Genomic DNA, 13,351 nt, shown 5'->3' with positions numbered 1-13,351 from the left:
AGCCTACTGCTGATGTTCTCCATGGTTTTGTTGAAATTAGAAGTTGTCCACCAAGTTAACCTCTCAATCTCCTGTACAGCAGTATTACAGAAAACCAAATGTTGCTCATGTACATCTTCTTCCTTCTTGCCAGTCAGCAGCAATAATGGTGGAAATATAAAGACAATCAGCTGCAGTTTATGCTACTCCCACACACACTTTTTGAGCAAAAGCTGCAAGAATGGCTCAGTAATAAATTACACTGTATTCTGAACCTGCACTCTAAAGAGAGCTGCAGGCATAACAGGATGCAACAATGCAACAATGAAAAGGCAGCATTTTGCTACTTAGAAATGTAGGAAGAAACACAAAAACCCCCTCCAAGATTACTCACAAACTTTGTCTTGTTCAACAATAGGTCTAATTTGGCTTGTTCAGAGCATGTTACATGGAATGGCTCTTAGGGAGGACTACAAATTCCCCCTCTGGTGAGGGAGAGTATTCCAAGTGTAGCACTTGTTTACCGATCCATATCCTGTCTTCACTGGCTATGAATATCATTATCTATTTGATGTAAGAATTTTCTACACTTAAATGAAAGCTACACTAGCTACCATTTATTTGAACCATACAGTCAATAGCACAGTCAGGACCTAAGTGTAGCTTGTTGTGTCTTTTTTTAGTAGTTCATTAAAGGGAGGGAAACTTTGTGATGGCCCAGGCCTCCCCTTGGAATAAGTTGTTTGTTGAAAATAACACAGATATGAGGATTTCACTTTCTTGTTTCTATTAATTGAAAATATTATTGAAACAATACTGCAACTAGGTGTGTATAGATTATTTTTGGAGTGGATCTAGAACTGAAAATTTTCTTATATGCAAATAGCATTGCCCATTTGACATTTCAACAATAGAAAGGACAATCATTTTGGATATCTCTCTCAGCAAACTTCGAAGAGTTTATAATCAACTGCTCTATATAATCTTTGCCTCAAACACAGGATTGTCTCTTCCACAAATTGTTAGCACTTAATACAGGAAAATTTTAGCTCTTTGTCATTTTCAATGACTAAATTAATCCTTTTTCCATGTGGGTAAGGATACTCTCGTGGACTTTATTGACTTTCCTGTGCTGGCATTTTGCTGATTCTGCTCACGCTACATTAGCAGCAACACTGAGTCAGCCTCCCTTTTGCAAAATTATGTCATTAAACCTCTTCCTTCAGCAGGGGGTCTTTATTGAAAAAATGACACCTCTTTTTCAAAGCCAAGGAGGAAACAATGCTAAGTCAGATTTTGTTCTGTGTGATGTTACACTCCCAAGCATTCGAGGTACTGTGCTATTAAAACAAATTGCATTCCAGAGTCATCGAACATTTTCCCCCTCTTCCTTAAGTATGACCTTAATTTGAGCTAGAGAGTGTTCCGGGCTGATTGAACTCCAGCTGAGAGCTTTCCCAGCAGCCCAAGAGGTGCTGCTTGTGACTTTAGAGCTGCCACAAAGCAGCTACACTGAGCAGAGCACTGATAGCAACCAGGGCATGATGTCTGGGAATGCCTGTGCAAGTCCATGCTCCAGCTCCAACCAGAATAATTTAAATATCTGATTTAACTATAACATGAAGAGGTTTCATTTTGACTTATTTGCACTATCAATTTAGACCTTACTTTTATTACTTGTGTTAAAAATTATTTCCCTAATGAAAAGTAGTTTATTATTGATTGGTGTCTCTGAGGATGCTTTGACTTCCTGCTTTATATAGATTTAACCTTAAATTTGGTCCTGATACTCAGGAGTGTGAAATTCTGTGTTATGCCATCCATTCTAAAATATTTTTTTTTTTTTAGCTAGTAAAAGAAAGAAGTAAGTCTTGTAAGAAAAATCAAAATGTGTTTTGTGTTTACATTTTTCTCGTTCAAAAAAAGAAATTATGCAGATGCTGGCTTGAGCTGATTATTTACCATGGCCTTTAAGATCTTAAAGGTAGCTAATATGAGCTTCTCACACTAGTTTTCACTCACAGACCAGAAGAAGACACAAGTTTACTGCATTTTATCTTTAAATGCTTCTCTAAAGAAATTTAACTAACTGTAATTAAAAAATTCCAATCACATCTACTTTTATAGCAGATGTATGAAATATGCTTCATCAGTCTCATATGAACCTATTTAAGAGCCTAGATTGCTGTTTAATTTAATTTCTAAAGTGTGAAAGATTAAAATAAATTTTGGTATTAATATGGCCTATGTATACTCAAGTTTGCATCTTTAGAAATGCCTAGAGTAAAATTTTTGTAGACACCTCTAGTTTTTAACATGGTTGTTTTTGGCTTCAGACAAAAACTTCTTCAGCAATGTAGGCCACCATGAAGATGAATATCTTGGCCCTGCAGGAGCTCACTTGCCCATTCACTGCCTTTCCACTCTTTATCTTACTGACAATTTCATTTGCTGCTGTTGGAAATACATGGCTGCACACGACCACAGTGAGAACGACAAAGAAAAAGGAGTATTCCTGTCATAGCTTTTCCAGCAAAACAGCATTTCCATGTGCCACCCCACTATACCAGGCTACCAGGAAATCACTTGGCAAAGCTTCTCAGGCTCTTGCCCTCCTCATGCTCACAAGCTGCTCACAGGCAGCACTCTTCGTAGGGGAGCCTGAGAAGAAGATAATAGAATGTGCAAGGGAAGATATGTGGGAGACTGACTGACAGTGGGGAAGGACAGAGCATTGGTTTGACACCATCTTCCATGAGCTGCCAGGATTATTTAACCAAACTTTTCGAGAGATTCACTTTTGTTGAAAATCGTCCTAATCCTAACTGTGGCACTGGACTTGTAGCTATTTCAAAAGAATGTGGAAGCCAAGAGAATACAGTTTACACCAATGGGGTCTACTGTGCAAAACTACGCCCAGCATGACAGCATCCTTGCAGCTGAAGATAGGATGCACTCCATTGAGTGTGGGGTCCATCAAGAATTATGGACAGCGCAGATCCCTGTGCCTCCCACCAGGCCACACTGAGAGGAGACTTACCCCTGCATCCTCCTTGGCTTCAGAACTTTCACAGGAGTATGGTCCCGACGGGTCCCTCAGCAGCATAGCCAATCCTCCTGCACCTACAAAACCAAAGACATTTATTGTCCATGGGAGAATACGCATGGCTGAGAGGTTTTTTTGTTCTGATTGGATCCATTTCTACCCACCATGCTCTGTCACCAACCTGGTCTTTTGTCATTGTTGTTAAAGAACATAGAAAGGCTCCAAAACCATGGCTGACAAATATCTTTGCCAGCTGTAGACAGCTCTGTGTGCTGCGTAGAGGCGTCTGGCTCTTTGGGGAAATTGCAGTAGGTGGTTAGTGTTGATGCAGTGTGCCATGGCTTAGGAAGAACATACTCCATTTCAGACTGCTCAGTAGCCATCCCTGTCCCTAGGGTGGTTCCCAGTGGCAGAGCTGCCCTGGTTCCTCATGGGGTGGTGGGATGGCCTTTGTCACCCCCAGGCATCTCCCTAGACACTCGGTGTTCACCCATGTTGCTGTGCTGAAGGTGTGCCTGTGGTCACACCCTCTATGAGCTTGTCCTGTCTCTAGAAGAAGCCAGAGGACTTTTCATCACTTCTGTGCATCCAAAGGGCAGGGCAAATAAGAGCATCTGGACCCCTAACTAAGGTTATGTCTTATTAGAGAATGCTGTTTTTTCATGCAGGCAGTAGTTACCACTGCTTATTGGGTCATGTCAGGCCACAAGCACAGCTTACAGGGAATGGTGTGAGCAGCCTGTCTGCTACAACCTCTGCACTTTTATTCCTGTATCAAGCTTAGGCCTTAAAGAAGGTAAGAACATATCCACTGATCTCACTTGCAGGGACAATCTTGTTTAAGCACAGGCAGCTGCTTGATTGTTTTCAGAATTTCCATAACAATGGCAATAATTAAATAATGTTGAGATAGAGTCAGATTAAATCAGTGAATATGTTCTAAGTTGTGAAATTAAATTATAGGGGTTACACGATCTCCTCCATAGAGAAGCAAGATGCGTAAGGATTTGTGTATTATCTCCAGTAGCTCTGCTGAAGGTACACATTCACACTGGGAGCACACTGAATAAAGTTCCTTATGCTACCACAGCACAGTGCATGCCTACTAAATTTGAAATAGGTCTCTCATGTAATAATACATCTTGAAATGGCTCTGAAGCTCTTGGTTAATACAAGGATAGTTATTCATGCCCTCTGCTGCTACTTGAGTCTATAATCTCGAGTGTATCTCTTCAACTCACTCCTGTTTATGTATGTACCACCGTTGTGTTATGATTATTTATGCAAAAAGGATCTGTGTTTCAGAGATACTCTTTGCATGTTTTGCTCCAGTGGACAGTGGCACATGCTAACAGTGTTAGCTTGAGCTGCAGTTGAGAGAGACTTTCACTACAGGAGCTGTATCTTTTCTTCTAACAATATTGGCAGGTTGCAGCTTCATTTAGACTTCTTTTGCTTTGGGAGAAGAATATTTAAAAGTGCCAGTGGGTCTTATGTGCCCATAAAAATCCTGAAAATGCTTTTAACTTTTCCCAGCACAGGTTCTCTGGAGCTGGTCCTTCCTCTTCCTACCTGCTGAGCAATGTTGTCGGTGTAGTCCACAGAGCCAATAGATAGCCCTCATGAAGCCTTGAGAATTGCATTAAAACCAATGTGAGAAGTAATGGAATCGAGACTTTTTTTCTTGTGTTCTCCACACTTTGAAACAGTCTACAAAGTCAGAACTCTAGTCCTGTGACTTTACCACGGGATTAATCCCTTTTTTGCATTCATCTCTATGCTCTATGGTGTTCCCATATAGCATTCCTGCTTTGGAAGTAATGTTGCAGAAAAAACAACTAGTTTATTCTGCTCTGAGGGTTTTTTTCCTGTGTTTTTTTAATCTTTCCAGCTCTCTTTGATAGCTTTATTCATGCTAATCTCAGGCAGAAAGATTCCTTCTTTTTATATAACTGTATATAACATTTCAGCATAATGGGTCTTTTATTGTCTACTGATATCTATATGCTCTCTTGCTTTCCAAAACCAGATGTGAAAGAGATCTGTGTACCTTTTTTTATCAATTCACTAGAACTTCCCTTCATACCCTAGCTACTGTGCATCTTTTTCTGCAATGTATTTGGAACTGTGAAGCCTTTACATGTTATCCTTGAATGGATGCCTCTGCATTATGTTGTAGCTGTCGGACTGGATCAGAGGATAGGAGCAGTCGGTGCTGAAATATCCAAGTCTGTATTATAAATACTTCCAGGATTTAATGTCAGGCTAGATTTAGTTCAATTCCTTGGAGTGAATGTTACCATACTGTCATAAGGAATACTACTTGATTTGAATATTTATGTTTATGCTATGGTTTGGGAAGTGTTCCATGTGACTCTGCAGCAGAGCTTCTGGTTTGGTTTCCTCCAAAAGCACTCTTGCGTGCAACTCAACAGTGCATCTGTAGTGTGAATGACTCCACATCTGAATCAACTGCAAATGTAGAGGAGAGAGAGCTGAGTTCACTAAAAACCATACTACTGCTCTCTGATGAAATGCTGATGTCTGTGCAGCCTAAGCCCAGCAAGAAAGTGTAGCCTGGTGACTGGGATGCTCAGTGGAAATGTGGGTCACCTAATTTCACACTTGTGCCACAACTAGCATTCTGCATATCCCTTGGAAGGCACTGGTATTGTCTGAAGATCTCCACTTGTAAGATATATTCCCCATTCATGTGGCAACACATGAAAGATTAAGGAGAGAGTATTACAGTGATTGAAAATGTACCTTTCTAGAAAAAGGTCATGAAAGTCTGAGGCCTAGAAATTAACATGCATAAGGAAATTATATATTTTCTACACACCTCACAAAATAAATAAGTATCATGAGTAGACTTCATCCCCCACTGTTTTTAGTGACAGGCCATATGTGCTATAGCATTGACCTCAGACTTGATTTACATTAAGGACATGGCAACTTCATAATCACCCTTGGATTAAAAAAAAATATCCAAGCATGTTCACATTCATGGACATTTTATAAAGGCCTAGATAGTACCAGCTCCTGCTGCCATTATCACAGCTAAGTTTTTACATTTATAATCATCTGTACAGCAGTGATGAAGTAACTCAAGCAGAACAGCTGCAGGGCAGCTCCATCAGCACTCTTGGGGCTCAGTGGCTTTTCATCCATCTCTGTGCATGCTAGCTCCACGTCTGTGCAGCACTGTGCTGACTTCTTTGTTTCCTTTTATTTGCTGTTCATTTCAACTGTGAATAGGGTTTGATAGATGGCAGGAGGCTTGCAATAAAGAGGGCCAAATAATATTACAGGAATGAAGCTGAGCTAAATTTTTTTCCTTAAGAGACATATACATGCAGATTTGGGAGAGAAATCAAGGTACAGATAATTAGAATGACTTTGGGCTCTCATCAGCATCAGCTAGTAGAGAAAGGAACAGATATTGTCAAGACAGGAAGGACGAAATTTGAGTAAAAGTCCAGTAGTTCCTAGTGATTTATTTGGCAGTGAATGTGCAAAATGTGGATGGAAAAGAAAGGTACTGATGAGGAATCTGGAAAACTGCTGTGCACACCTACTCATTGCTCTCAACAAACAAGGGAAGATTTTATCTGCCTGTTCCTGAATCACAGTTCTTCATGGTTAGCACTGTGACCACAGGGAAGCACCTCTGATTGGGCTGGCTTTGGCCTGTGGGCACCACACTCATCTCAAGAGTCCTAGCTCCAGCAGTCTCAGTCTCCCAAACACTTTGAGTTTCTGTTCTACTTCCACAGAAGCTAGACAGAGAAGGGAAACTTAAAGGTGCAATTCAGCTACTAAAGTATGTAAACTCTCTGCAGTGACCCAAAACTCCTTTAGAAAACCCAGGATCTACAGATCTTAGGATCTCAGTTTTGATACTTGTTTTAGCGACAGAGAGCTCCATGTTTTCAGCATACAGACTCCATTGCTGTGCTGTTAAGCTGTCAGGAAACAACTCCAAGCCTACGCCATACAGCCATTAACACTGGTGCAGTCTCTATCAATCCAAAATCTGGCAGCCTACATCCTCTTGTCAAAGAAATTAGTTCAGTAAAGGAGCAGGTTGTAGTGCAAGAGAAGATGAATCAGAGAACAATTTAGTGCAAATATGTGTCTCCTCTGAGGAAAAGGCAGATAAAGTACTTAAGAGTATTCACCAGGAAAACTAAATCAACCTTTCTTCAGTTCTCCCACGATAGTAATTTTTGTCTGACCAAATCAGCCTTCTGACCAGAATGCAGATGGATCAGTTTATTCTTTTTCACTGAGACAGTTTGTTTGTGGAGAACACTTCTAGTCCTTTTCAAAGCCAAAGAACATTATATACGTGTCCCAAAAGCACAAAGTATTACTCCTAGATTGTTCCTTTCTCCCTTCTGCAGGGTGCTTGTATCCCTGATCTCTTGGCCAGTCTGCTGCTCACCAGCGTGCCTCCTGCCCTGTTCAGACTGGAAGGGAGCAGGTCATCTCAAACCACATAAATCCTGGATCATCATTTAACTTGGTCTTGAACAGGCCAAGGAGGGAATTTATTACAGCAACTATTTTCACTTGAGTTGGATCACAGGAATTCCTGCTGTATCTCAGTCTGCTTTCTTTCAGCTACCCAGGACTTGTCATTAAAAGGAAAGATTGACTATGTCCTCATGTTAATGTCTTGGCAGTGCCAAGCTCAGCCAGCAGGCAGACGCCATGTTACACTACACAGCAGAGTTTGTCACCAGTGATTCCTGTGATTAATAGAAGGTCTTTAGAAAAATAAAATCCTTAAAGAAGGAGAGGGAGGAAAAAAAGGACACAGTCTAGGAAAAATCTTCTAGCAAAACTGCTGACATATTTATTTATTAAACCACTAAAAGGCTTGGTGGTTTCCTGGTGTTCAGACTAGGAGAGATCACATAGCAGCAGGAAGAAAAAGGCATAACTTCAGTGGCAAAGAAAACCACTCATTTATCTGTTTTTTTGCACTTTAATGATACGCTGAGGCATTGCATGCTTGCTATATTTTGAAACAACAGCAGGGAAAATTTCTTACCCTTTAAATCATGTTTTGAGGGCTCAAAGAGTTAAGAAAAAATTTATACTCTACTTCATAAAATCTTCAGTCTTAGAAAAGCTGTTGCAGATAGTGCTGTAGGTGCCACTTCTTTTTTATGTGTCTCATTGCAATTGTCTGAAGCACAGTAGCTTACATAATGTGTTTTTCTGCATCTGATAGTCATGTTATTAACTGGGTTGAATGCCCAGGTTATAGAGCTAATAGCACAAATCTCTTTTGCTGATTGGCTTTTTCTTTCTAAATGGTTCCCCTTTTTCAGCTTTCATACTGTGATGTATTTTGTACTTAAATACAAATACGACAAAAATGTCCCTGCTTTTACTAGCAGGAGGGAAATCACACTTACTTATGCCCCAAGGAAAAGGAGGCTTGGCTGGTGACATCCCTCAGAGTGCTGGTTGGTTTGTGACCATGCCAGAAATACTATGCTGCACCTAAGAATAAATGTCGAAGTGTCAATCTCCAAAATTCAGGTGTATATTTTAGATGCAGATGTCTGGCACCAGTTTGGAAAACACCTAAGAAGACTTTCATCAGTGGTTGCAGGCAGACCAATTGAACCCATTGTGCAGATCTCCATCACTGAGATGGATTGTCTCTCTTCAATTCAGACTTTCAGTTGTGATTTGAACTAGTTCAGTCTCACCATACTCTTGACATAGTTTTTGCATGTTTCAGTTGTGGGGGAAGCGATGGTGGCTTGGAAGACCAGTTATATGTTCAGCTATTCACTACATGGTCATGCAATACTAGTCTCAATACCTGTCTTTTACTCGTTTTAACAAGGAATTTCTACCTACCAACATAGTTCCTAGTGACCAACTGTGATGAACTATTGTTGATTCAGATCTTTGTGCATTTTCTCATAGATTTAGCTCTGTGGGGAAAAACCATTTAATAGTTAGTTCTAGTACCACAAATAGCTGCAACTGTGCAATGAAGTTCATAATTTCTGCTGCAAAGCAATCAAAATGCCCTCAGAACCATAATCTACATATATTTTGGAAAGAAACCTTAAGTATAGACCAGCCCTAAGATTAAAGCTATTCTAAGAGAGTAAGATTGCAATGTTGCTTCGAAAATAGCTCCCAGTCCCAGCAATCTTGATCATAATGAGGAACTTTTGATGGAAGTGAGAAGGAACCACTAAAATTTTTGACAGAGAAAATGTTTGCAAAACATAAGCTAAAACTCTGTCATGAATTTGGAGACATGAATAAGGGAAAAAACTTGTGAATTCTGTTTCTCTGGCTTGTAATAATTTGCCTTGGAGAACATTACCTTATTTGGAATTACCAGGTAAGAAGAGTGATATTCTATTGTTAAAAGAACAGATAGCCTCCCAACTTCATCTAGATTTATTTCCTGTATGTGACACAAGTGCAGCCAAATGATGAATTTGTTGCCTTGAACAAGAGTTTAAATTAGCAGAGAACTCCTTGAATGATATGAAGCAAGGAAGCACAAGTGATGTAATGTAAGTTCTTTTTAATCATGACATTTTAAACCTAACCACAGAAAGAAAGCAGAAGGTAGCAGAAAGATTAACTGCTACTGATAACCATTCTCTGTGAGGAGAAAGAAAAACCATCACTTACAGAAGCAGCACAGAAAGTGCATCTGTAGTGCAGGGGAGGGGATAGGTTGTAGTACTAATGGTGTTTCCACCTGTATAAAGGATTTCTTGGCCCCAAGAAATGCATGTGTGTAAATAACCACGAAGAGGGGCTTCTAACCTTCTCATCAAAGCCAACAGAAAGGACTGCAAAAGCTATGTCAAATTCCCTCAGCTGCTGAGTCAGACTTATTTCCTTATGTCCTCTCTTCCTCATGCTCATCTTTCCTACACTGATGCAGACAAGGCATATTTTTATGATTATTTTTTAAATTTCCTGAATTAGATCTGCCGTTGCATCTACCAGTGGTTGGGAATACTCCATACATATGCAGAAGATGTTGTGGATGCATCTGCAATGGTCAAAAGTGACATGTGCAGTTAAACCTACTTTTCTCTTTGTTCATGTTTAGCAGCAGACAGGACATTCCCCACTAGTATCGAATAGCACTGTGGAAGTAAATGTCTGTGTCTTTGCAGTGCACCTCCTGGGAATGGCAGGAAAGCAATTTCAATTTTTCAGCTATGTCTTTAGATGATTTTCCAGTTATGCTTATCTGCTTTTTCCTGTGAAAAACCAGCTTGACTCAAGAGGGTAAAACCTTATATATGTCAGATGGCATAACTGCAGAGGGAGTGGGACAAACATACTCTGTTGACATTTAGCTGCAGGTAATAGAGTGTATATGAGAGAAACTACTGCCATCAATTTTCCTTTCACACCTCATGGTCTCCTAGGAGGTGACATTTTGAATCTGGTTTGCATTTGGAGATTTTGCAAAAATGTCAGGCTCTCTGAAGGTGACTACAAGTGAATAAACTGCATGCATCCACCTGTGGATTTAGAAATAAACAGGTATAACTTTTTCTGAGCAGCTGTGTTCCATGCTGGTAAAAAATATCATATTCCCAGATTTTTACATGTTATCTATGAGTTTAACTACTAAAATAAGGAGGTTTATAGCACAAAACCATGAAGAACTAGTTCAGTTTTTGACAAAGCAACAGGAAGACCCCTGAGAACACAAAGAGTGGGTTTGTATGCCCAATTATTTTGTAGTGGTTAAGGGCCAGACTGCAATGAGCCAGACAAAGCCCAGACTATCTGTGTCTCCAGTTTTGCATACTTTTGAGCTAAGGGGAACAACTGTCAGTTGTTTTGAAGAAATGTGCAACTTTTCTGACAGAAAAATTTGCATCAATATTTAATGGCAAAGTCAAACTACCAGTTTTGCTCGATAAAAAACAGTATTAATTAATGCCTTATCACTGTTTTCTGTTGTGGTCAAGGTATGAAAGTATCCCATCCAATCCTACATTTGTACTAGACACACATGTTAACGCAAAATCTGTAAATTCTGCAATGGTAGAGTCAAATCTTGCTAGTCCTGGCACATGAGAGCTGAAAGGTGCAGGTCAATTGGTGTCATCATGGCATGAGCCATAAAATGCTGGAAAGCCATGCAATCCAAGAGAGTGTACCCTTTCAGGCCATGTATTAGTTCACCTGAAGTAGAGGGTAGATCTACTATCTAGATCCAGAGCACTGAACAGAGTTAGTAAATGTGTAATCAAACTAAAATCACCAATGATGTAAGGTTAATGTAATCTGACTTTTGACAAAAGGACATCAGAGATAAGATCCAGACATTAAAGGATGAAGATACATGTCTTCACCTAAGTTTAGCTGTGCCACGTGGTAATCAGTTTCAATTATTTCAGAGGGGGTACTTATAGAGTAAGTTACTGTTCAATTAGAGAAGATGCATCAACCCCTGGACTCTGTGGATAATCTTAGAAAATTATATATAATTGGAAAAAATTATAATGTTTGCTTTCAAAGTATTACTTGTTTTCACTAGCAAACAAAATCCCCAGATATGGTATATCCTTCTCAGTCATTCACAGATCAACTGCCCAGTTAAAATAGCTAGTGAAATGTTTCATTTCCCAGCCACAACATTCAAAAGAGGCATGGTCAAAACTCTAGTGATGTTTCTTATTAAAGCCATATGCTTTAGAGAGTTCAGTCAAGGATTTCTTGACTCCTAGAGGAAGATATCGAGTTCTTTAAAAGAAAAAGCAAAACTAAAAAGAGAATAAATTATGATTTTGGTTTCGTGATATTGAGCTATGATTTTCACCTAAAAGGTTTAATATTTCAGGACAGAGTTAATGTGTAATGTCAAATTATGAAACATCCTTCACCTTGCAGACAATACTTAGGGCATTGTGAGAAATATAATGCCCTAAACAACCAACACTTCACAGAATCACAGAATAAGCTGAGTTAAAGGGATCCTCAAGGGTCATTGAACCCAACTCCTGGCCCTGCACAGCTCCATTCCCAAGAGTCGTATCACATGCCTGAGAGCATTGTCCAAACTTCTTGAACTCTGTCAGACTGGTGCTGTGACCAGTTTCCTGGGAGCCTGTTCCAGGGCCCAAACACCCTGGTGATCAATTTTATTCAACCTAAACCTCCTCTGACACAGCTTCAGGCCATTCCCTTGGGTCCTGTCACTGGTCGCCACAGAGAAGAGATCACTGCCTGCCCCTCCTCCTTTCCTCACAAGGAAGACGCTGTGAGGTCTCCCCTCACTCTTCTCTTCTCCAGGCTGAACACACCAAGTCACCTCAGTCTCCTCACAGGACTTCCCCTCAAGGCCCTTCACCATCCTCATGGCCATCCTTTGAACACTCTCTAACAGCTCAATATATATGTATTTCTTATATTGTGGCACCCAGAACTGCCCCCAGCACTGGAGGTGAGGCTGCCCCAGAGCAGAGCAGAGCAGAGCAGAGCAGAGCAGAGCAGGACAATCCCCTCCCTTGCCTGGCTGTGATGCTGTGCCCGATGCCCCCCAGGACATGGGGGCCCTCCTGGCTGCCAGGGCACTGCTGGCTCATGTTCAACTTCAACCAGGATCCCCGGGTCCCTTTCCTGCACTCATTTCTGCTTTCCAGCCTGTCATTCGTCTGTCTGTCTGTACATCCAGGGTTGCCCCATCCCAGGTCAGAACCCAGCACTTGCCCTTGCTGAGTTTCATGCAGTTGGTGCCTGCCCAGCCCTCTCATTGTCAAGATGTCTCTGCTCGGCCTTCCGGCCTTTGAGGGAGTCAGCTGCTCCTCCCAGTTTTGTATCATCTGTGACCTTACTTAGTAACCCTCCCAGTCCTGTGTCCAAGGCATTTGTGAAGACAAAGAGCACAGAGCTGAGCATGGAGCCCTGGGGAACCCCCAGTGACAGGTCACCAGTCTGGTGTCACCCCATTCACTGTGACCCTTCTGCCTGGCCCCTGAACCAGTTGCTCATCCATCACGTGATGTCTTTATCCAACTGTGTGCTGGACAGTTTGTCCAGAAGGATCCTGCAAGAAACAGCATCAAAGGCTTTACTGAAATCCAGAGAGATTGCATCAACTGGCTTCCCTTGATCAGCTAGGTGGGTTATCTTATCATGAAAGGAAATCAGGTTTGATAAGCAGGACTTTCCCTGCATGAAGTCGTGCAGGCTGTGACCAGGGACTGCGACCTGAAAACTCTGTTCTTCAGGTGCTTTTTCAATACTTCCCAGAATAATCTTCTCCAGAACTTTATCAGACATTGAAGTGAGACTGACAGGTCT

The 13,351-nt window shown here is 40.9% G+C and overlaps 1 protein-coding gene across 1 annotated transcript in view; it reads right to left on the bottom strand.

Moving 5' to 3' along the window:
- The window catches only part of PALM2AKAP2 (PALM2 and AKAP2 fusion), a 267,625-nt gene that overhangs the window by 102,759 nt on the left and 151,515 nt on the right, over positions 1-13,351 (bottom strand). Inside the window, exon 5 of the mRNA XM_058823307.1 lies at positions 3,020-3,102. Coding sequence (XP_058679290.1) covers positions 3,020-3,102 — 83 coding nt within the window. The remainder of the gene's footprint in view (positions 1-3,019; positions 3,103-13,351) is intronic.

This window comes from Ammospiza caudacuta, chromosome Z (genome assembly GCF_027887145.1).
Source record: "Ammospiza caudacuta isolate bAmmCau1 chromosome Z, bAmmCau1.pri, whole genome shotgun sequence".
Taxonomy (NCBI): Eukaryota; Metazoa; Chordata; class Aves; order Passeriformes; family Passerellidae; genus Ammospiza; species Ammospiza caudacuta.
The sequence above is the reverse complement of the archived record's forward strand: the minus strand, read 5'-3'. Positions and strand labels throughout refer to the sequence as shown.